At 39.9% G+C, this 25627-nt stretch overlaps 1 protein-coding gene across 2 annotated transcripts in view; it reads right to left on the minus strand.

The window, feature by feature from the left end:
- The window catches only part of CXADR (CXADR, Ig-like cell adhesion molecule), a 71335-nt gene that overhangs the window by 13953 nt on the left and 31755 nt on the right, over positions 1-25627 (minus strand). The window contains exons 2-7 of one of the 2 annotated variants that reach the window (XM_023509715.1): positions 23684-23850; positions 18791-18995; positions 13082-13237; positions 11812-11934; positions 10579-10717; positions 6924-7107 (exon numbers count right to left, since the gene is read on the minus strand). In XM_023509715.1, the coding sequence (XP_023365483.1) occupies positions 6924-7107; positions 10579-10717; positions 11812-11934; positions 13082-13237; positions 18791-18995; positions 23684-23850 (974 nt within the window). Of the gene's footprint in view, positions 1-6257; positions 7108-10578; positions 10718-11811; positions 11935-13081; positions 13238-18790; positions 18996-23683; positions 23851-25627 lie in introns of those variants that run through there. The other variant, XM_003783908.3, reaches the window with a different exon arrangement.

A 25627-nucleotide genomic window follows, 5' to 3' on the forward strand; every position in this document is an offset into this window, starting at 1 on the left:
CACTAGGGACTGGTACCTGACTTTCTCTATCTTCTCCCACCTTCTCCCATTTTCCATTAGAGAATTTCCACAGCTCAGTAGGAAAGGAGAAATAAACCGATCAAGAACCTAGTCCTGGGTTACCCAAGACTGAAATTTATTTCACAGTTCATCAGCTCCAGAAATCTTCTTTAAATAAGCATCATCAAGGAGACCCTAATCGCTTCTTTTTGTGCAGTTACTTCAAGGTAGAAACTTCCTTTCCCCTTTACAAATATTTAGCAAAATTTTAAAAATCATCTGACAATGTATGTTTGATTTAATACTCTGGACATAGCAGCAAAAAAATCCTAAGTGAGTTTCTAGGACTAGCTTCCTGACCTCAACTGTTGCCATTCCTGCATTTGAAATTACATTTGATGAAGGGTTGCGGCATTAGGAAGGTTGAGAAGCACTGCTTTAGATTATGGCGCTTTTACAGGTTACTTCATACTCAATGTATGGTCAACATAATCAGCTTTGCCATTTGTTATTTAATTAACCAGAAATATGACTTGGCCATTGAAGCTACAAGATTAAAATATAGTGTAAATCAAAGGCATTAAATTATTGTTTCTCTTATTTACTGTAATCTCAATCCTTAGAAAGTCAGCAATCCAGCTATCAAGGGTAAATACAAAGATTTTTTTCATAATTATGTCAGCTTCTCTCTCATTAACATTTTCCAACATCCCATGTGAAGCAGGTTTTTTTTTTTTTTTTTTTTGAGACAGTGCCTTAAGCTGTCACCCTGGGTAAAGTGCTGTGGCATTTCAGCTCACAGCAACCTCCAACTCTTGGGCTTAAGCGATTCTCTTGCCTCAGCCTCCCAAGTAGCTGGGACTACAGGTGCCCACCACAATGCCCAGCTATTACATTTTGGTTGTAGTTGTCATTGTTGTTTGGCAGGCCCCGGCCGGATTCAAACCCACCAGCTCTGGTGTATGTGGCTGGTGCCTTAGCCGCTTGAGCTAAAGGTGCCGAGCCTGAAGCAGGTATTTTTATCACCATTTTAAACATTGGGAAACTTGAGGCAAAGTGAAGCAATTAGTAGTAAGTGGTATTCAAACACACCTGACTGTAAATCCTGTGCTGTTCATGTTTACTCCCCAGTAAAAACCTGACATGAGTATAATAAACCAGTGGTTCGCAAATAGAGGTGATTTGCCCCCCCCCCCGCCCCCGCAGGAGACATTTGGCAATGTTTGGAGACATTTTTTACTGTCACAACTTTGGTGGTGGAGAGATGGGGGCATCTAGTGTGCAGGGGGGTAGGGGTGATGCCAGACATGTAGTATCCCACAAAGCACCAGACAGTCCTCTACAAAAACATTTATAGGCAAAAATGTTAATAGTGTCAAAGCTGAGAAATCCTAGTATAAATAAAATATTCCTCAATGTGTCTTCTTACAGAGGCATTAATAGCCTATCCCTGTTTTATGAGAACGTTTAGAGTCAATTAAAATAAACCCTCACAGGATGTTGCTATGGTCTGAATGTGTGTGTCTCTTAAATTCACATTCACCCAGTGTGATCAAGTCATGAAGGCTCTACCTTCATGAATGAGATTAGTGAGTGCCCTTATAAAAAAAGGTTAGAGCAAGCCCCTTTGCCCCCTTCTGCTATGTGAGGACACAGCAAGAGGCACCACCATCTTAGAAGTAGAGGGCAAGGCTTTTCCAGACACCAAATCTGTCAATGTCTCGACAGTCCAGTCCAGGGTATTTTGTTACAGCATTAGAAACAGACTAAGACAGATGTTTGTTTATACAAGCATGCACATTTTAAATGCATCTGAAAAACTTGAGTTTATATTATAAATTCTGAAATGATCATGGAACTTTACAAGTTTCAATCTCAATTATTATATACTGTCATATAAATACACAGGACTGGGTAAATATATATACATATATATATATTTTTTTGAGACAGAGCCTCAAGCTGTCACCCTGGGTAGAGTGCTGTGGCATCACAGCTCACAGCAACTGCCAACTCCTGGGCTCAAGCGATTCTCCTGCTTCTGCTTCTCAAGTAGTTGGGACTATAGGTGCCCACAGCAACGCCCGGCTATTTTTTGGTTGCAACTGTCATTGTTTGGTGGGCCCAGGCTGGATTTGAACCCACCAGCTCATGTGTATATGGCTGGCGCCTTTGCCGCTTGAGCCACAGGTGCTGAGCCATGTATGTATTTTTGACATGTTTTCATCAAGGTATGATTTTTTTTTTTTTGAGACAGAGTCTCAAACTGTTACCCTGGGTAGAGTGCCATGGTGTCATCATAAGCTCACAATAACATCCAACTCTTGGGCTTGAGTAGACCCTCTTGCCTCAGTTTTCTATTTTTTTTAGAGATGGGGGTCTCACTCTTGCTCAGGCTGATCTTAAAGTCATGAGCTGAAGCAATCCACCTCCCTCAGCCTCCCAGAGTGCTAGGATTGTAGGTGTGAGCCACCATGCCCAGCCCATTGTATGATCCTTGCCATCTTTATTCCTTCTGCTTAAAGGATGTGCAAGTGGAAAAAAGGAAACCTTGCTGCAGGAAAGCAGGGAGGAGTAACTTACTGAAGTTTTAGTCAACAGTTTTTAAAAGGCATAATAAAGCCACACAGTGAGGCAGAGAACTACTTTCAGGATTTTATTTCAAAAGTACACAAGGTCACAAAACTAGAGCAAGTTCTATTTAAAAACAAACAAACAAACAAATTGTTCTTACAAATTTCAAAATCTGCACCATTGGATATGTAAGCCTGAAGTTTTAAATACGAAATCTAAAAGTGACATTATCCATTCTCTACTTTGCATATGTGATGTGTCAAAATATTTTTCTCGGTAGAACAAGTGTTATTTATCACTAAAATTCACAGTTAGGGACAAGAATAAGTGAATACATGAATTGTGGTTCTTTTAACACTTACGCCATTAAGTAAGTTAGCAGAAAACACAAAGTTCTTCTTTGATGGAACCTTTAGTGTCCATAACCAAAACCAAACTCAACTGATATTCACTATATTCTTAAATTATAAAATAGGATATGTACATTTTATAAAACTTGATTTCAATTATAAAAGGCTAGTGTTATCATGTATAAGTGAAACTTTCTCTATAAAGAAACAGAACCACAATTCACAAATTTATTTATTATTCTTCCCTGCTTCTGTAATGTATATAAAAGGAAATTTGTGCTCAGTTATTAACTACTTTAGTGTCAATACAGGCAAATGAGTAAGAAATCCTATTTGCAAAACATGTTGTTTTTATTGCTGAAATATCCAAAGGCATTTGAAATATTAAAACTTGCCCAGAACAGTTACACTACCAACCACAAGAATGTTATAAAGATATATGTACATATGTAATATATAATGTCACAAGCCACTAAAAAGTTAAAATTGTGTCAACAGTTTCTACCAACTACTCCTTTAGTGACACATCAAAGCATTAACCACATAAAATATGAATCTTTTCTGTTCACACTGAATAAGGCATCTGACAGCCCTAAACACTGTTGAAGCAAAAATGAGGGGAAAAAAGAAACTCCAAACATTTACAAAGCTTCAAATATACATGCTGCACACACAGAAAAGACACCAAAAATAGTTATTTTAAGAAGCCACACATTACAGAACTTGATAGTCAACTTCATGCAATGAGTTCTTTTTAATCAAAATGTTTACTTGCCTTATTTCCTCTACATTTCCAGGACTCAATCTTAACTTTTAAAATTATATTTTTCAAAAAAAAAAAAAACCTGATTTTTTCCCATAATTTGTATGGATAATGATTTGAGATTTTTTGCAGTTTTTTTTTTTTGGGCCAGGGCTGGGTTTGAATCCGCCACTTCCGGTATATGGGGCCAGTGTCCTACTCCTTGAGCCATAGGCGCCACCCTGATTTGAGATTTTTTGATTAACCTCCCTCTAAGACACACTCAGGCTGTATTTCTGTTGTAACAAGTTCATGGCAGGTAGCTCAAATTTAAAGGAAGTACTTTGTCCAGATTAACTGGTCAATATAATCAACAAGAGGTATTTTTAGGGAGTGGAGAGCTTTTTAACAGAGAAATAACATTTGTTAAGATTGCCAGTAAGAAAAAGAACATCTGTAAACTACTCCATGTTAAAAGTGCAGAACTGCATACTCTACAGAGTCATATGTGCCTGTCTCTCCAAAGTACCTGTGTAGCCTTAAGAAATGACACTGAGTCTCTCAGCTATAAGGTAGAACGGCTTTGCTTTGAAGATGCAGTACTATCCTTGAGTGATACTCAGCTCTTCAACTGAAATGCTAGAATAAGTTTTTGCTTAACTACTTGATGACTACCAATAATAAATCTAGAACAAATATTTGATCTGCCCAAATGTTGGTTCAATTAGACCTCTGGTTCAAATGAATTATTATCAAAGCTTGGACATTTGGGAAATTATCAGAGGAGCTGGAGATACAAGCCTAAAATTAAATTGCATCCTCTAAACACCCAGTAGGTCTCTTCAGGTTATACACATGATTTTAACTGAAAGCCATTCTGAAAGAGATTTTGATTCACTTACAGCCAAATCCTAGTAAATACGAAGTTTAAGGGAAGCAAAGTGTTGTACACATCCACTTTCTGTGGTAATTATCTTCCCTATATGACAATCAGTAATAGGAAGGACCAAAATTTTATTATTAAAGCTGTTTTGTGTGTATTATATTTTTTAAATAGATTTCATCCATATAAAACAGGCCAAATATTTAGCATTCAAAAATAGCTACTCTTATAAAATCAGAAACACAGTCAGAGTGTGTGGGATGTTCAAATTTTTAAATCATTATGAACACCACAATCATTTAAGTTATATCCACAAAAAACAGAGAAGAGGAGGCAAGTTTAAAAACATGAGGATAGAAAGGTGTCACAGTGATGTGTTTTTAGAAACAGTACCCTCACCTCTAAGCACCTTTCAAATAGGTGATAGCTAGCTCATAGGCACCAGAAATTCATAATAGAAATTAAATCACCCAAAAGGCACAGATGAAAATGTTAACACAAGTATAAAAGTAATTTTAAAAATGCTTCCAAATATGTAAAACTATACACTAATCCATTACACATTCATCTTAAATTTACCATTAAAAAGTGTACACAATACTCTGCCTAATCGTAAATACATGCCAACATTAATTTATAATGTAGCATTTACCACCACAGCACCCAAGAGATGAACAGAAACCAACTCCCTACTAAAATCTAGGGAAAAGGTTTTAGAGCTAGTGAAATAATTTATTGCAGACCTTATTTACTATAAAGAAACTATTGGCTCATTCTACTATATCCACATTCCCTCACAATCTTAAGGGAAATCCAATAAATGCATTTTCTTCCAAAACAATATTTAACACATTTGGCAGGTAGGAGTATTCCCTTTACTCCTTTTTCTTTCTTTCTTTAAAGAATAAATCACTTTCAGAAAACTAAGACTCAACCTTTTTCAAAGCTCAACTTGACTTGTTGGAACTACATGAAGACATGTTTGGCCACACACCCGTAGATCCTCCCAAGTCTGGAAGACAACTGATGGAGGACACTCACTTGCTTAAAATGTATTTGATTGTTCTGAGTCTGTGAAGAAAATAGCCTCTAGGAACTGCATTCAAGTGAGTAGATTCAGGATTACACGTTTCTAAAGCATATAATATGTAACATCATCCAAAAAAAGAAAAAAAAACAACAACAAAAAACAAAACGAAAGCAAAAAAACCACTGAACCAGAAAAAACACTTAAAATTTAGAGTCAATAATTAAAACCTTTCAATCTGTAATTGTCAAATAATAAATGAGTTGTAATAGTTTATTAGAAAAATACCACCTACAGTGAAAAGCCAGTGTCCAGTTGGAACTATCGAATACTATAATACATCCTTGATCTGTCTGGTCACTATCTGGAAGACCACCACAGACCTTGAGGCATGAGATCGTGAACCAACAAAATCTATCCCCACAACCACACCGTTAGTGTCCTATCTATATGTAGCTGACAGCAAATGTTCTAAATCTAATAGATACTACTTCTTTACTTTAGCATATAAAAGAGCTTACTATGTGCCTGTTTCCTGTAGCAGTCTTTCAACTACGTCTTTAAGAAATCACCTTATAGACAAGGTTTATGAATGATTTAAAAGAAAAACTAGTAATTTCTTTTTTTTTTTTTTTTTATGGCTGGGGCTGCATTTGAACCTGCCACCTCCAGCATATGGAGCCGGCCCTCTACCCTTTTGAGCCACAAGTGCTGCCCCAAAAAACTAGTAATTTCTAAAACATAGTAATGTTTTCTATGTTATTAGAGATATTCCAAACACATTTAGAGTTGTCAAAGAAGCTATCAAAAACAAGTGCAAACATATACAAGTAATTTTGCCATTTACTAATTTGGAGGAGACTATCAGGTCATAAATAAATGAGACACACCCTAAAAATGGTAGAAATTATAAAGTACCACTTTCACATGATTCACGTATCAACTTGGTATACATATCAGTTCACCAGTTTCTTCACTTAAGATTTGATATTCAAAGTGCTACCTACATCTTACATAGGTCTTCTTATTTAGAACCCATTAAAATCAATCTCTAAAAAAACCCAGCTGGCTTGATCAGATGGTAAATTTGTCTTTACCTACTTTAATATAACCAAAAAAAATGTTTTTGAAGTATATTTCTTACAGTTTTCTGATCAATTTCTTTTTGATATATTTTGAGGCTAGAAACATAATTTAGACCAGAATATGTTTTCATTTATCAAGTGGAAAGAAACACGGAGAGTGTAGATGAGAGGTATGGAGAGTCTATACTATAGACCCATCCTTGCTCTGTGCTGGAATCATGACAGGCACCGCTCCCATTCGACTTAGATTAGGGGCAGCTACCTTAGCAGGTGGGAGAGTCGGACTCTGAGGAACGCGTTCAAAGTCTTCACTTGGCACTTGGTTATACTGAGCCTTAGCATATCCCTCCATGTTGGAAGGAGACATGGATCCCAGGGATGAGTGATTGCTGCCTATGTAGCTTCTGGCAGTGGATGTACGGCTCTTTGGAGGAGGCACGTCTTCCCTGGAAAGCAGAATCCCCAGTACAAGTTAAAAGAACAAGTTTCTAAAACCCTACAATTACATAAGCTATGAATCATGGGTAAAACCCTCTATTCTAGTACTACACATATTAAAAGCAAGTGTGTACGTCACCAAAAAAGCAAGCAGAACAGGTATGTCAGGAATTGTGTATTTGTCCTCAATTTATCATTTGGACTTAAAAGTATATACCTTCACATTTAATAAAATATGGTATTTACCCAAACATATATGGACGTATGTTATCTTATAAGGAATAAATCTCAAAGTTTCACATTCTAGTATTGCTAATCAAGGTAATTGATTATAGTCAGGTAACATTTTATAGTTGATAAAACACTTAACACCTCCAAGATATATTTCTATCCCCTCCCTGAAAAAAGAACTCCTTTTTGCTATGAAAGTTATCTAAAACCATAGCTGAAAACCTTACAGATTTAAGTTTGCAAAAACTATGAATTTAGGTATAAAAATTTTCACATCAACCACTGACAGAACAGTCAGCCTTCCGTCTCTCTAGGTTCCACATCTGTGGATTCAGCAAACTGTGAACTGAAAATATTTTTTAAAAAAATTCATCTTGGGTGGCTCCTGTGGCTCAAGGAGCTGGGTTCTGACCCCATATACTGTGGGTGGAGGGTTCAAATCCGGCCCCGGCCAAAAAAAAAAAAAAAAATTCATTTGTACTGAACATATACAGATGTGTTTTTTCTTATCATTATTCCCTAAATAATACAACAACCATCCATGCAGTATTTATATTATGTTAGGTATTACAGGCAATCTAGAGATGATTTAAAGTATACAGGTGGATGTGTGTAGGTCACATATATACATAAGTGCAGCATTTCACATCAGGGATTTCAGCATCCTCAGGTTTTGGTTATGTGCAGAAGGTCCAGAGACCAACCCTTGACAGATACTGAGCTACCTTTGGTACCTTTAAGAAGTGCAGGCATACTCCGTTTTACTGTGCCTTGCTTTCCTGCACTTTGCAGTTACTGTGTTTTTAACAAACTGAAAGGTTCTGGCAGCCCTGTCCAGCAAATCCATGCGGGCCACTGCTTCCAATAGCACGTGCTCACTTCTTGCCTCTATGTCACATTTTGCTAACTCTCACAATAGTACAAACTTTCTCCTTAATATTATATCCATTATGCTGATCCGTGATCAGTGATCTTTGATGTTACTATTTTAATTGTTTTAGGGATGCCATGAACAATGCCCATGTAAGACAGCAAACTTAAAAAATGTGTGTGTTCTAGCTCTTCCTCCATCTCTCATCCCCTGAGAAACAATACTGAAATTAGTCCATTTAGTAACCCCACAGTGGCCTCCAAGTGTTCAAGTGAAAGGAACAGGAGTACGTCCGTCACTTTAAATTAAAAGCCAGAAACAATTAAGCTTACTGAGGAAAGCATGCTGAAAACCAAGATGGGTGGAAAGCCCAGCCTCTGCTGAGCTGAACTGTGAATGCAAAGGAAAAGTTCTGGCAGGAGATTCAAAGTGCTACTCCAGTGAACACATGAATGATAAAAGGAAGCTAAACAGCCCTACTGCTGAAAAGGAGAAAAGTTTGAGTGGTTTGGATTGATCAAATCAGTCACAACATTCCCTTGAACCAAAGCCCTAACTCTCTTCAATTCTGTGAGGCTGAAAGCAGGTGGGGAAGCTGTGGAAGGAAGGTCTGAAGTTAGCAGAAGTTGTTTCATGAAGTTTAAGGAAAGAAGCCATCTCTGTAACATAAAGGTGCAAGACTAAGCAGAAGTGCTGATGTAAAAACTGCAGCAAATTATCTCGAAGATCTAGCTTAACATCATGGATGAAGGTGGCTACACTAAATGAAAGATTTCAGTGGAAATGAAACAGCTGTTTCTTGGTTCTCTAGGCCTATCAGAGCTAAATAAGTCAATGCCTGGGCAGCACCTGTGGCTCAAAGGAGTAGGGCGCCAGCCCAATATACCGAGGGTGGCAGGTTCAAACCCAGACCCGGCCGAACTGCAACCAAAAAAAGCTGGGCGTTGTGGTGGGTGCCTGTAGTCCCAGCTACTCAGGAGGCTGAGGCAAGAGAATTGCTTAAGCCCAGTTAGTTGGAGGTTGCTGTGAGCTGTGTGACACCACGGCACTTTACCAAGGGTGATAAAATGAGACTCTTGTCTCTACCAAAAAAAAAAGGATGTAGCTTGTAGCTGCTATAGACAGTGATTCCTTTGATGGATATGCAAGTAAACTGCAAACTTCCTGGAAAGGATTCACCATTCTAGATGAGATTAAGAATATTTGTGGGCTCAGGGCCTGTAGCTCAGTAAGTAGGGCACCGGCCACATACACTGAGGCTGGTAGGTTTGAGCCCAGCCCAGGCCTGCTAAACAGCTATGACAACTACAACCAAAAAATAGCCAGGCACTGTGGCAGGCACCTATAGTCCCAGCTACTTGGGAGGCTTAGGCAAAAGAATTGCTTAAGTCCAAGAGTTTGAGGTTGTTGTGAGTTGTAATGCACTTCTACCAAGGGCAACATAGTAAGAGTCTGTCTCAAAAAAAAAAAAAAAAAAAAAGAATATCTGTGGCTGGCCAGTCACAGTGGTTCATGCCTGTAATCTTAGCACTCTGGGAGGCTAAGGTGGGTGGATTGCTGGAGCTCATGAGTTCGAGACCAGCCTGACCAATAGCAAGACCTTCTCTCTAAAAAAAAAAACAGAAAAACTGAGGCAAGAGGATCACTTGAGCCCAAGAGTTGGAGGTTCTGTGGGCTATGACACCATGGCACTCTACCCAGGGCAACAACTTGAGATTATCTCAAAAAAAAAAAAAAAAAAAAAAAAAGAAAAGAATATCGGGTGCAGTGGCACACGCCTGTAATCCCAGCGTTGAGGGGCCAAGAAACGAGGATCACTTGAGGCTAGGAATTCAAGACCAGCCTGAGGACTAATCTCTGCAAAAAATTGAAAAAAGTAGCTGGGTATAGTGGTGCGTACCTGTAGAATCAGCTACTGAGGCAGAAGGAACACTTGAGCCCAGGAGTTTAAGGTTGCAGTAAGCTACCCTATTTGCACTTTAGCTGGGGCAACAGAGCAAGACTCTGTTTCAAAAATAAAGAGTATTTATGATCCATAGGAGGAGGTCAAAACATCAATATAAGAGTTTTGAAGATGCTGATTCCAAACCTTATGGATGGCTTTGAGGGGTTCCAGATTTTGGTGGAGGAAGTAATTGCAGATGTGGTGGATATAGCAAGAGAATTAGAAGGGGTACCTGAAGATGTGACTGAGTTGCTTCAACCTCATAAAACTTGAAGGTAAACGCTTTCAAATGTGTCAAGGATGGGGGCCAATGCTTTTATTCAGTTCTCATAGGGCAGATTAACTGCTTCTTTGGACAGTTAATCAGAGAACTAATGCTTTAAAGAAATAACAGACTTCTTACATCACTCCACTCCTGTCTCACTTAATTACCTGATATCATGATGAACTTCCTTTTCATATTTTTCTTCTCTGCGCTTCTTACGGCAGCAAAAGACGATAAAACCGATGCACACTAGAGCAAGCAAAATTCCTATAATAGCTCCCGCAATTGTTGCAGCTCTATTTGAAGCTAGAATAAGAAGACAGTAAGAATTAACGGCAAAAAAAAAAAAAAAAACTAAACTAAATCTATTGATAACTAAAGCAGGATACATATTGACAGACTGATTTCATTGTATATATTAACTTTAAGAGACATATTATTTAGCTTTAATGATCCAGTGGGGAAAATTCATTAAAAAGAACTTGTTGGGCTGGGCAAGATGGCTCACGCCTATAATCCTGGCACTCTGGGAGGCCAAGGTGGGTGGATTGCCTGAGCTCACAGGTTCAAGACCAGCCTAAACAAGGGTGAGACTGTGCCTCTAAAAATAGCCAGGCATTGTGGCGGGCACCTGTAGTCCCAGCTACTCAGGAGGCTGAGGAAAGAGAATTGCTTGAGCCCAGGAGTTTGAGGTTGCTCTGAGCTATGAAACCACAGCACTTTACTGAGGGTGACAAAGTCAGATGTCTCCAAAAATATATATATAAAAAGAACTTGTCTGCTCAACTGTAGAATCTATTTCAAGCATAGAAATAAAACCTATCTAAAATATTTAATATTCAAAGTGATCTTTAGCATATGGGAATGTTCTAAGCTATTCATAATGGCGAAATAGGATACATGAGATGATATGATAACTCTTACCTTCTTAAGATATCACTGTAATGATTAAAAAAGGTTTTATTAACAAAATGTATTTTTTTGGCTAGGTGTGGTTGCTTATGCCTGTATTTCTTGCACTCTGGGAGGCAGAGGTGGATTACTTGGGACAAGGAGTTGGAACATCAGCCAGAGTAAGAGACCCTGTCCCTACTAAAAATAGAAAAAATGAGCCAGGCATTGTGGCACTTGCTGGCAGTCCCAGCCACTCAGGAGGCTAAGGCAAGAGGATCACTCGAACCCAGGAGGTATGAGCTAGGCTGATGACACTATACTCTAGCCTGGGCAAGTGAGACTCGGTCTCAAAATAAACAAATCAATAAAACATTTTTCTAGAAAAGCTAATAACTAAGCCACATGATGTTCTGACCCAAGTTAGCATCCTTTTGCTCAATACACACTGACTGAGTTAAAGGAGGCGGTGTAAGAATAAGAGAAACACACAGAAGGAAAACACTTACGAGGAACGACGTCCAGGCGCAGCAGGCACTGGTCAGAGCCCACTCTGTTTCTGACTGTACAGCTGTATGTCCCAGAGTACTCAGAAGAGGCATTTTTTACAGATATAACAGATGAAGTCATTTCTAGGGGAGGAGGAAGAAAAGAAACCTCATTTTCACAGGATGCATTGCTCTGAGTTTTAGTAAAGGCAACCCCTACCCAGGTTGACAGTCCACTTAAAAGCAAGACAGACCAAGGCTCCAATTCATCTCCAGGATTCACATAATCAGGCTTCCAGTTCATCCTGTATCAGATTAAAGCAACCATGACCCAGCCCCCCAAACCCACCCATCTACCACAGAGCCTCAGCTGAAGCAGGGGTATGCTTAGCTATTGCAAACCCATTCTTAGCCACTTTTGATTACAAAAACCATGGGCTTGGGTGGTGCCTGCGACTTAGTGAGTGGGGTGCCGACCCCATATACCGAGGGTGGTGGGTTCAAACCCAGCCCTGGCCAAACTGCAACAAAAAAATAGCCGGCGTTGTGGCGGGTGCCTGTGGTCCCAGCTACTTGGGAGGCTGAGACAAGAGAATTGCCTAAGCCCAGGAGTTGTAGGTTGCTGTGAGCTATGACGCAACAGCACTCTACTAAGGGCAATCAAGTGAGACTCTGTCTCTAAAAAAAAAATGGGCTCTTTCATGCAACAGGAAAACTTACAGAAATTTATTTTATTGCCACAGATCAAAGAAACATACAAAAGAATTTGGTTTGGTGTCTTAGTTTAGAAAAAAATGAGAGAAAACCATCTTAAGACCAGGGTGCAGTGGACAGGAAATGGGTGAAACTTGGTAACAGTTTGAATTTATAGGTCAATTAAAATAAAGTGATTAGATTTAGCCATTTTATCTCTAGTTAGTGTCACAAAGACTTTTAATTTACAAACATACCATGGGTAAATTACATGCTCTAGATAACATACTCAAGATCCATTTCTTCTTATATTTTAGCCACTATCTAATTTATCATCATGAAAATTTCTCATCAATTAAATCTACCAAAGTAACTAATTAGAATTTCTTTAAAAGTTACAGAAATATCTCTTAATTTATATATTATATTATACTAGTTTGATATTATAAAACAGTGAAGAATTCCCATGGAAATCCTTGCTGTTCTATATAGAAAAGGGCAGGCATTTGTTGACTTAAATATATAAGCATATCCACACAAAGCCTACTAGATTTAAGTCCAAATCAATGGCACATGGTACAAACAGCATCCACAGTACCTGGTAACCATGAGGCAGGCAATTTCTGTGAGTCAGACAATTTTTGCCATTCATATCGTAATGGAAGTGAACCCTCTTTTGGTTCACATTTTAATTTAAAGTCATTTCCAATTTCTTCTGATCCATCAATGTAACATCTTGTACCTGAAGGTTTAACTGAAAAAAAAATTACAACTTATAAGATAATGGAATTCATTTTTAGAATAACTTAAAGACACAGCATAATACTCACAACCACTGACTCATTGTCAGTTGGTCCTGGGTTCAGAATTGACAAAACAATGAACGACCACACTAGATTGTCGAATTCAGTTTAGTAAGCTTTATCCAACAAAACAGGAAATAAGCTCAGGCAAACAGCCATCACAGGAGGAGGCTTGGCGGATCTTGGGCTGATGTCAGTGCCCTTCCATTCCATGGGGCACACCTGAAGAAAGCAAGGATAATAATGTGGGCTGGACTACTTGAGATTCAAGACAGCTCTCCCTCCATTCCTTACCTGTTCTTCTCCAGGCTTGAAATGTAGCCCTCAGGAGTACAGACCAAGGCACCTGCCTTAAGTGCCATTACCCTGACAATCGGGATTTATCACTAATAATGCTGATAACAAGGATAATTCACGTAGTGCACCAAGGACCAATTAATGTTCTGCTTTTACTTTAGCTCAATCCATCCAGACAGCAGCATTATAAAAGAGTAAATCTAAGGCTACAGTCCACGTATCCCTGGGCAACTGCTTACAGCAGCTGCTATCTTGTCCCTACAAATCACCCCAACCACAGATTAATACCTTGACAGTGCATGCTCTTCTGCTAAACTTTATTATGGCATTACATTTACACACTTAATGTTAACTGTGGGTTTACTGCTTTTAATAAATACGTACATACATCCATTCAGCACCATTCCCCCTTCTCCCAAGAAAGTTCCCTTGTGCTGGTTGTAATAGTCCCACTTCAAAACCCTGAACCCAGGCGCCCAATGATCAGATTTCAGGCTAGTTGGGCTTCTTCTAGAATCACGTGAATATAACCTGATAGTATGTACTTTCTCTCACTTCTTTCATTCAGCAAAATGTTTCTAGACTGATCCACGTTGTTGTATACAGCTGTAGTTGTTTTATTGTTCCAGTGAATGACTATAACACAAGTTTCCTTATCCAGTCACCCATTGATGAATTCTGTTTCCAGTTTGGGGGCTACTGTTAAAGCCTGATTAGACACACTGACGAGAAGCAAGTGTGTAGTCTCTCAAAACCAGATCGGCCAGTGAGGAAGGCATTCTGAGGACCCATGGAGCCAGGGGACAAGAAGTATTCTCAAGGACTCTGAGGAGACTCCAAGGAAAGTGGAAATCAGCTCTCAATCAGCTGTTTCTGAGGAGAGATTAGGAGAAGTGGGGATTCAGCAGGGGGTGGGTGTTATCAGGAGGTGGGCCACTTAGTAAGCGAGTACCCCAGTAAAGGACAGGTGGTGTGCAGAGCGTCTGGGGCACATCAGTAGATGGCAGTGGTCCACGTTTTACTTGTGTTCTGCAACCCTGGGAGAAACAAGGCTTTCTGTCAACTCTGTACTTGGCTTTATCCCTTGTCCTCCCAGGCTGATTAAGGGCAAGACTGCTTTTTTCTTTTCTGGTTTAAGCTGATTTTCATTCTTTGAAATGGGTTTTTATTCTTTCACTGCTGTGAATAAAGGTGGATGGGTTTTATAGTTTCACACTATTGCGAACAACACTTCTTGAACACCCATGTAAACATTGGCATGTGTGTTCCTTTTTCTTGGTCATTGCTGGGTGATACGGTAAGTGTATGTTTAAGTCTCTGAGAAGTTACCAAACTGTTTCCTAAAGCTGGCCAAGAGGATTTGTCATAGTCAGTGGGGTATCTTCACCTGGGTTGTCAGTCATGACCTCACTCCTCCTTAATGCTCCTTAGCAAATCTAACTGTCTTACTATTTCTCCCCTCCATCTACTGGTACTTTTTAATAAAGGGCAACAGATACATCTCACTGCACTATTATTTTCCTGAGTAAATCTGTTTCTTTATCAGGCTGATCAGTTGCTCTGAAGACTACATCTAATTAGACTTCCAAATAACTTTTGCAAAGTATTTCATCCTGTGAGTCTTCAATGAAATAAGCCTTAGTCTTTATTTCTTCAAACTACCAGTAATTCCTTTATTAGGAATTACTAGAATAAACTAGGAAAGTACATAAGATATTAAATCAATGCTTTGTACATCAAATACTTATTGCCAATACAGTATTCTACCCTTAACTGTAATTCTCATGCTTTCTACTAAAAATGCCCCTCTATAATACACTGAGCATATCTAATAACGTGGAGTCATTTAAAGCTGCTGCTTAGGAAATTCAAGATTCAGCTAAGTCTGAGATCTCAACATAACCTCTTCACAACAGAACGAGATTCTACCAATACTGCTTTCTGCGTGTGTCACTTTGGAGCAGCCCACCTGCTTTCCACTTAGAGGACAAAGTACAAGTCTTTTATATACCTGCCCCTAACCATTACAACGTGAGAAAGATTAACTCTTACCCTGTGGCACTCTTGCTGGAAATGGAAGAAAACCACAGAGGGAACACGAATAAAGTCCCATCCCCTGTGTGTTTCTTGGGTGTGGGCTTGTCCTCTGAACATCTGCCTCCATGATCATTAGCATAGCCAACAGTTCATCTCAGATAAGGGCACGTCACCATCACGTTGACTGGTCTTTGTTATCCCACCAACTTAGTAATGCTGCATTCCGTAGGTGCACATACTGCTTTATCAGCCTTCCATGCGAGTGGCCTATCTCAGTGTATCAGAAATACACTCTAAAATCAGGTAGGGTACACTTTTATTGTGATGTCATCCTTCCAAGAATGCTGTCTGCTTGGGTCAAAAAAACCCTTACCCCAGACAAAATCCATCAGTAGATGGCTACAGTCAATAGAAAAAGTTAAAGATGATATTTGCATAGTCTCAAATTATTTACCCCGAGATATTTTTTAATTACGGAGGGGGAAATCATAACTTTATAGTGGAGAAACTCATCAGATAAAACGTAACCCAAGTGATCACGATTAGCAATAACACATAACATCAGGTGCCCCTTGACGTGACTGGAAGAGACTGAGAACAGTGAAATGCAATGTGGATGCTAGATGTGCCCCTAGTACAAAGGGGCATCAGTGGAAATCCAAGAAATCCAAATTAGGTCTGTAATTGGCAGTATTGTATCGATGTTAATTTCTTGTTGTGCATTTTTTTTTTTTTTTTTTTTTGAGACAGAGTCTCACTCTGTTGCCCAGGCTAGAGTGCAGTGGCATCAGCCCAGCTCACAGCAACATCAAACTCCTGGAGTCAAGTGATTCTCCTGCCTCAGCCTCCCAAGCAGCTGGAACAAATAGTAGTTGCCAAAATACCCTGCTAATTTTTTTCTGTTTTTAGTAGAAACAGAGTCTCGCTCTTGTTCAGGCTGGTCTTGAACTCCTGAGCTGAAGGGATCCTCCTATCTCAGCCTCCCAAAGTGCTAGGAATAGAGATGTGAGCTATCACACAAAGCTAATTTCTTGGTTTTGATAATTGTAGTATGATTTTGCAAGATGTCAACATTAGGGGAAATCAGATGATGGCCATACTCTCAGAAACTCCCTAGTATTTTTGTAACTTGTCTGTAAAACTAAAAATAATTTCAAAACAAAAGGGCTAGAGGGAGCCCTGCCTAAGACCAATGGTTTGCAAATCCCTCAGGACCTTTATGGTTAGAGTTGACTGAGCCATCATACTTGCTACTGTGTTCTGGGGGCATGGTATAGTGCATCACATACATGCATCCTCTATTCTTCAAAACAATTCAGTCTCTTTATCCCAACAGGTCTCAAAAATACACAAGCCCTCTGAGAGTTTTAGGGGAAGGCACTGATAGTATGTGGCTAACATCAGCTGCCACTCTGAGCTGCAGGCACACAAACTTTTGGTGTATCGGGAAAGGCCCTGGCAATAGGGCGAGCTATACCAACATGCTCCCCCCACATTCAGACAGCCAATAGTCATCTGGGGTCATGGTTCAGTAAGTGAACTATCATTATCTTCTGAATGCCATGTTGGCAAGTCCTTCAGATTCCCCACCAAAAAACCAAAATACAAGGTTTAGCCAAAAGACAGAGCTGATGATTACTGCTTAGTTGGGTCACTAGAGGGCACTTCACCTTATCTTTTGCCCAGATCCTCCAGGCAGAATTTTCAGGCAAAGATAATAGATAAGGGTTAAATTCTCAGTTTCAAAAGAAATCAATCCTGGTGGTTTCTCCCAGGGCCAGTTATGATTCATCTAACAAGGAAGAAAGAGATACAAGAAATTCTTCTCAGGCTCTGACACAGCCTTGCACAATCGGGGTATTAGTCCTCCCCACTGCTCTGTAGCAATCATCCCCTCCCTGCTCATCTACAGCTTACCCCCTTTCTGCCTGCCTTGTTTGAATTCAAGGCTCCCTTGGCTATAAGGTGCCCCTACTGTGCTAATGAAAGGGTGAACTCTGTCAGTGCTTCCCACGTACTCATTCTGAAGAATTAGATACTAGGGTTGGAGGTTTAATGTCAAAGGGCCATTCCTGCTGCTAGGCAGTCATGGCAACTGCCGTGAGTGTGCTGGGCCACATCATATGCCATCGCTGATGCCAAACCCCGGTTCCTCTGAGGTCTGTGCTCCCTCATGCTATGATGATCCCTTCAGGGGATCATCCCAAATCTGGTCTTACTGGATCCAGCAACACACACACACAGAAAATAATATATGCTTATCCACATGGAAATATGTTCTAATCCTACAAATTCCAGTGTAGTTGGTAACATGAAACAGGAGTTTCACGGTAAATAATGCTGACAGCCAAGTATAATATGGTTTATTATGAACCAGTTACCATTCCTTATACATCTTAACTCATTATTTCCTGGAAAGCAGGGATCAAAGTATGGTCAAGGTTATGATGTCAAGTATCCCTGGGCCTAGGATACGTGTCCAGACCTGTTGTTATACTTTCATCCACTTACACATTTATAAAAAAGAGAAGTTATTTCATGTTCACTCAACGTAAACACAGAAAGTTAGGTTAAGGCAATACAACTAGATCTCCTAACTCCTGGATTAGGGTTCTTACTCCTTACCACAGTACTTTTCTGCTTATTTTTCAAACTCTTTCATGAATTTCAAAAAGAAATTGATCACTTCTTTTTCCAGCCAAAAATATATACTAGTCTTATGTTGTATGTTCAGAACTACTTCAGATGTTTGAAATTATTACTTTAAAAACCGGGAGCAGGGGCTCACACCTGTAATCCTAGCCCTCTGGGATGCTGAGGCAGGTGGAGTGCCTGACCTCAGAAGTTTAAGACCAGCCTGAGCTAGAGCAAGGACCCGTCTCTAAAAATAGCCAAAAGTCGTCCTGGCTACTGGGAGGCTGAGGTGAAAGTATTGATTGAGCCCAAGAGGCTGAGGTTGCTGTGAGCTCTAATGCCACGTCACTCAGAGCAACTGGGTGAGACTCTGTCTCAAAAAAAAAATTATTACTTTAAAAACCTAGACTTTATAAAAATAAATAAATAAATAAATATAAACCTAAGCTTTGTCTTACATAAGTGCTGCTCTCACAGTACTATGACCGCTCATCCTGCTACTAAGTAACCCATTTATACAAATAAAAATAACTCACCAAGAACTGTCAGCTGAATCTTCTTATTTGCAACGCCAGGAGCTTTTTTCACTTTGCACTGATAGGTGGCAATATCCAGTAACTGTAAATTCGTTACATTTATTGATGCATCACCAGATTTAAGATCATTACTCGTAAAATGTACTCGTCCTTTCAGATCTGGATAGTAGTCTTCATAAATTTTATCTCCAGAATATAAAATAATCTTAAAACAAAACAAAACAAAATAAGAAGGGAGGAAGAGCAAACACACACACACATACTAAATGCCTGTCTCTTTAAGGCGTTCTTGATACACCTGCTACTACAGCTACCATTATCTGAATCACAGAATGAGAACATGGAAAAGTATCAGTGTGACCCTGGAGTATAGCCCTCTCCTCCCCTGACCCAGCATGATTAAGTACAGCAGTACAGTGGGATTGGACAAGAACACAGGTTTGCTCATCCCTACAGACTCTATTCTGTCACCGCCTCCAAGGCTGCAGTGTGCCAATCAAGTGTATGAAATCAAGTACATACTGTCTTCTGCTTCCATTAAAAAAAGGCTTATCATCATTTACCTATTCAATCTAACAAAAAAGATAACTTTTCTGGCTCGGCGCCTATAGCTCAACCGGCTAAGGCGCCAGCCACGTACACCTAAGGTGGCGGGTTCGAATCCCCAGCCCGGACCCGCCAAACAACAATGGCGGCTGCAACCAAAAAATAGCCGGGCGTTGTGGCGGGCGCCTGTGGTCCCAGCTACTTGGGAGGTGGAGGCAGGAGACTCGCTTGAGCCCAGGAGTTGGAGGTTGCTGTGAGCTGTAGTGCCACGGCACTCTGCCCAGGGGGACAGCTTGAGGCTCTGTCTCAAAAAAAAAAAAAAATTATGTCTTATTACTAAGTTGAAGGCACCTGGTGGTTCTAGATTCTAATAGATAAAACCATAAACCCTTTAAGATATGTGTAACCAGGGTAACCAGATCGCTCAGTGACTCTTGTAAGTAAAGTGAAGCTCTGTTCTTAATTCCAGTGAGTTTTATGAGGACACTGATGGCAATAACTGAAGGCTAGATTAGAGGGAAATTAAAATCTGTGCAAATATGACTTAGAAGACAACTGGTAGGAGTCACCTCTAAAATTAATTTAACACATTTTATAATTGTTCACATTTGGTAATAAAATTCCTATTCTAATCACATGAGACCCACGGGCCAAAGAGCAGTGCCAAATTCTTAGGAAACACAACTATAGTCTATATCCTACAAATATATATATGTGTGTGTGTGTGTGTGCATATATATATATATATATATATATTTTTTTTTTGAGACAGTGTCTCACTATGTTGCCCTTGGTAGAGTGCTGTGGCATCACAGCTCACAGCAACCTAAAACTCTTGGGCTTAAGTGATTCTCTTGCCTCAGCCTCCCAAGTAGCTGCAAATAATTTTTTATCTGAGATGCTAATTATGGGCAATAAAATCAGAATAAATGTCATCCAAGAATACTTTTTTCTAAATTTATTTATTTATTTATTTATTTTGAAGTTTTTGGCTGGGGCTGGGTTTGAACCCGCTACCTCCGGCACATGGGGCCAGCACCCTAGTCCTTTGAGCCACAGGCCCCACCCACTTTTTTCTGAATTTCATCTGTAGGAATTTCCTGAGTGGAGGGACTCGGGTTCTCATCTGTATTATCTCCTCTTCTACTCTACTGACCCCGCCCTCAATCCACAAAGCTCTTCTATTTATACATGAAGTGTATACACTAGGCTGTACTCAATACTAGTTTGCTGAGTCAATAAGGAGCAGTTGAAGGGTCCACAGCTGACATACTATGTAAACACAGGTCATTACTGTATTAGCTCAATATTCTTGCCACACCCACTTGTCAGGAACAACACTAAATAAAAATGAGGCTGCTCTATCTGTGTTTGGATTTAAGGCCACAGCGTACAATCTACTGTACTTCTAATAGCCCATTTTGCTACACACCCACTTTTAAGGAGGGTGTAAGACCTTTCCCCACCATGTTATTTTTAAAGCTAATTAGTATTTTCTCATGAAAATAATGTTATAAAAATTAGTTGAGAAATGGGAACTAACATTTCCCGGCAACTTTACATGTTTTCATTGATTCCCCTGTGCAGCCCTGTGAGGATGATGGCATTGTTCACGTTTAACATTTGAGCTCAGGAAAGCACTGGCTCTCACCGATCACCTTTTAGAGAGTCGCACAGCCAAGATGCAAAGCAGATCCATGTAACTCAGCACAGGGCACAGTTAACACTTCTATATCCGTCATAAGCTTACAAAATGCTTATGCATACAGTATTTCCCTGAATTCTGTAACAACCTTGAGATGAAGCATGTATTTGATCCCACTTTACATATGAGGAAACAAGAGTATGACACATGGGAGACAGGACAGGCTAGTGCAGGGATGAAAATAGTGTAGGTGTGACAGAGACCTGGGTTCAAATCTCAACTGCACCTGTTGTTAACTATGGGACCCTGGGCATGTTCCTTCCAATCTCTGAGCCTGTCTCCCCCTTTTTATGTGTATAATAATTCTTACTTTGGGGCATCATCTTAAGGCTTAAATTAAGTACATACAATTAAAGTATATAAAACGCTGCCTGGCACACAGTGCATGGTAACTGCTGACGAAAGTGACTACATCAGGAATAAGAATGGAAAATTTTACCAACCCAGTCCTCCCATTCGTGGTCCTTAACCCATACTGTCTGCAAGTGGAAACATTAAAATAAGAGCTCCATTAACATAAAGCACCAAAATTCTATGTAACCATCTTTTTCTTTTCTTTTTTGCAATTTTTGGCTGGGGTTTGGGTTTGAACCTGCTACCTCCAGCACATGGGGCCAGTGCCCTACTTCTTTGAGCCACAGGCACTGCCCCATATGTAACCATCTTCTGCATCCAACTCTTTCTAACCCTTCTACCTTTCTTCTGGTCTGACTTTACTGTGTTTTAGGTTACAGTCTAGGTTTTCAGTCCACAAGTGGAGACCCAAAGCCAAGTCACCAGTTTCACACTTATCTCACAACTCCTGCAGGCAGCATGGCTGCACCTCCCACTGAGCCTGGAAGACACTGGGTCCTCCCCACTGACACATGAATGGTACAGCGCATACTGCTTCTTGGTCTCCATTTGTGCCTTGTCACAGGCTTCACTCATCTCAGGAGTCTTCAGCAGGAATCACTGAAGACCCATGCTCCCCGTACACATCCCAGGCTTCAGCTATCTTAAGCGTGGGATCCCAGGCCTGGTCTCTAAAGGGAGGTGGACACTGCATTGGCAGGGAGCACAGGAAACTCCCGGCCTCAGGTAGGAAGCCTGTTCGCAGGGCTGGCAATTCCCCAGAGAGGGAAGTAGAGAAAGGGGAGTGAGAGCAGAAGCGGGAGGCAAGAGGGATGGCAGGCAGAATGAGTCAGGCTCAATTTATTTTGCTCAGGGAGGCAGAAGAAAGTACTGGTAACAGAATCAGGGCAGAGGTGATGTCCTAGGAGGGAGTGGCCCTAATCACTCAAGATTTGGGGAAGTACCTTAATTATTTCTTTCACAAACATGTCATGAGCAAAGTGATTTCATTTACCAAAACAATTCATTGCCTGACTACACCAGTTCAGTCATTAAATGGAAGAACTTTACCTGCAACGTTCAAATAACCTTTCTCTTTTACGTGGACAATAATTTTAAAAATGAAATTTCTCTTCCAAATGGGTATGTTACTACATTCCCCTAAAAATTTGAGCTTATTTTCTTTTCCCTGGTCTAATGTAATTTATTAACATTTATTTTCTTAAAAATTAAATGACTCAGATAAAGCTAATATACAACATTTTAATAAAGTGAAATATACTGGAACCTTAAAAGGCCAAGGGTGACATCTGTAATTAAAGGTGAGAAAAATGGACAAAGTTCTCTCTTTGTGCTCTTTTTGGCTTTCTAAGTTTTCTAGATTAGGTTCTTATTACTTTGATAGGAAAAAAATACTATAATAATATTTTTTAAGTTTAAATATTTTATAGATTTTTTTTTTTGAGACAGAGTTTTACTTTGTCACCCTTGGTAGAGTGCCATAGCGTCACAACTCACAGCAACCTCAAACTCTTGGGCTCAAGTGATTCTCTTGCCTTAGCCTCCCATGTAGCTGGGATTACAGACACCTGCCACAACACCCAGCTATTTTTTTTTTTTGTTACTGTTGTCATTGTTGTTTAACTGGCCTGAGCTGGGTTCAAATCCGCCAACTTTTGTATATGTGACCAGTACCGTAACCACTGTGCTACGGATGCTGAGCCTATAGATTGTTTTTATGCTGTAAAGACTTTGTTTTTTCAGAAATCCATTGTCAAAAATTATCCAGGATACTGAACATGAAAAAACAAGCAAAATGAGACTTTAATATGTGCTGTAACGATATGTACTTACATCAAAGAACAGAATCCTTGCATACAACTTAAAAAATTCAATTCCGTCTAACCTTTAACAAAGTGGAGCTTACTCATCATCTCCTAACACACCACGCACTCTCCTTCCTAGACCCCTGCCTGCTCCACCGATGCCCCGACCATGTCCTGCCTCGTGTCATACAACACTTTCTATCCACATTTTCAGAACTTTCACAAGTTCCTGTTCTTTCCTGAAAGCTTCTCTTAAGATGTCTTGTCACCTTTTCCTCTTCTGTAGTCTTAGGTCACTGACTGTCCATTCCCTTCCATTCCACCTCCCCCCTGTCTGCCTCCTCCTCACCCAGACCATAAGCCTGGGAATACTGGGGCTTTCTCCCATCTCCCTGTGGCCCATCTGTGTCCTTAGCACAGTGATGGACACATGAGACAGTGACACAGACATCTGCTGAGCAACCAAGCACTTCTCAAACTTACCACTCGATCCACCTTCTGATTATCAGCTGGTGATATCAGCCACTCGATGTCCAGCGGTCCCTGGTCTTCAGGACTAAGTGTGAATTTGCACGGCAGATAGGCCGTTTCCCCTTTGGCTTTTTCAATCATCTGTTCAGGAGTAGTGATGCTCAAACTCTGGGTGAAATCTGGAGAAAGACAGGTGCATGGGACTAAGCATGCGCTGTATGCTGGCAACCTTCTCAGGGCCCCGGAGCCCTTCAGGAGGAACACCGTGGTGTGGGGTTACAGGGGGTCTGGGAACACAGGAGTGGGGTCCCAACTCAGTGATGCCCAGGGTTCAGTTTATACCTTTGTAGAAATGGTATGATGTTGATTTGACACAATCCACTTTAAAAGCACCATGCACTTCCATTATATAAAATGAAAGTTTCTACTAGTAGACAATTTCTACATCCAAGCAGGTGTTTAAAACTAAATTTACCTAAAATCTCTGAATACAGTCAGGCCATTTGAATTCAAGACCACATTAATTCATGTTTGTCACAGTGTGACAAACACACCGAGAACTCATTCAGTAGAGCACATGCTGATAAATTTTAATGTTTTCTGCCACCATTTAATTCTAAGCAATAAATTTTGAAGAGAACAATTCAAAAAGATAGGAAACACCATCAATTTAGAATTCTTTAAAAAAACTACCAAATAGTTGACCTCAAAATTATCTTTAAGATATTTCTTGACTAGGCATGGTGGCTTAGGCCTATAATCCCCTCATTTTGTGAGGTCCAGGCAGGGGGAACCCCCATCTCTAAAAAAAGTAAAAACGTTAGCCAGGCATGGTGGTGGCTGCCTGTAGTCCTAGCTAGCTGGGAGGTGAAAGCAAGTAGATCACCTGAGTTTGAGGTTGCTGTGAGCTAAGATGATGCCACCATGCTCTAGCCTTGGGTGACAGAGAAAGACTCTGTCTCTAAATACATAAACAGATAAAAATTAAAGACAGCAAACCCGCTGCAACTCTGCAAGAGCTCAGTACCTCTTATATAAATGGTGGCAATAAACTATGAGTAAAATCTTGATCTGAAAGGGAAAAAATACTGAATTTAATCAGTTCACATTGCTTTTCGAAAGAAAAGCCACTGCCGACATTAATTTCCACATAAAAATAGATCTATTCAGTATCTGTCTTCAAATAAGATCAAAGTGAATAAACCACCAACTTGATTTAATATCCAAATTTACTAAACTATCACTTTAATAAAACTTAACATTTTTAACTGTGGGCAGATTGGTTCAGTCTTCTTAAGTTGAATTTGTGTGTAAGTTACAACAATTACTTTTATTTTAAAAAGACTGCCTTTTAAAAAGTCATGTATGTGTATCAAAACGATCTGGAAAATATATGACAAACTGTTAACACAATTATTTTTGAGATTTGAGATTTTTAAGAACGATGTTGGCCCATTTCTGCTTTATTCCAAGACCTTATGTGTACCTGCCTGACAAATTTTAAACAGATTTGTAAATGGCTTTTAGTATTTCTTTTTCAAAAAACGATCATAACATTCTAATTGTTCTTCATTATGTTACACCAGAAATGAGTTGAAATCTCAAGATCCAGCAAAACAGTTACGATGTTTCCTAGCAACATAGAAGGTCCTCTTTCCACAGAGACATAGTTTTTCAAGTGCTGAAGTATGCAACAGTCACAAATTGTACAAGACAAAAAGCAGACAGACACTTGGTCTCATGTGGTGTCCCTGGGATTCTTTCCTAATACTGCCCACGTTTATTTGTGTAGCAAATTGAGTCATAATTTAACTTGCAAACTACTTGTAGGTTCAAATATGGTTTGAAAAGTAAATATCACGGCGCCTATAGCTCAACCGGCTAAGGCGCCAGCCACGTACACCTAAGGTGGCGGGTTCGAATCCCCAGCCCAGACCCGCCAAACAACAATGACGG

Source organism: Otolemur garnettii, unplaced genomic scaffold, assembly GCF_000181295.1.
Source record: "Otolemur garnettii isolate 467f Iridium unplaced genomic scaffold, OtoGar3 scaffold00009, whole genome shotgun sequence".
Classification (NCBI taxonomy): domain Eukaryota; kingdom Metazoa; phylum Chordata; class Mammalia; order Primates; family Galagidae; genus Otolemur; species Otolemur garnettii.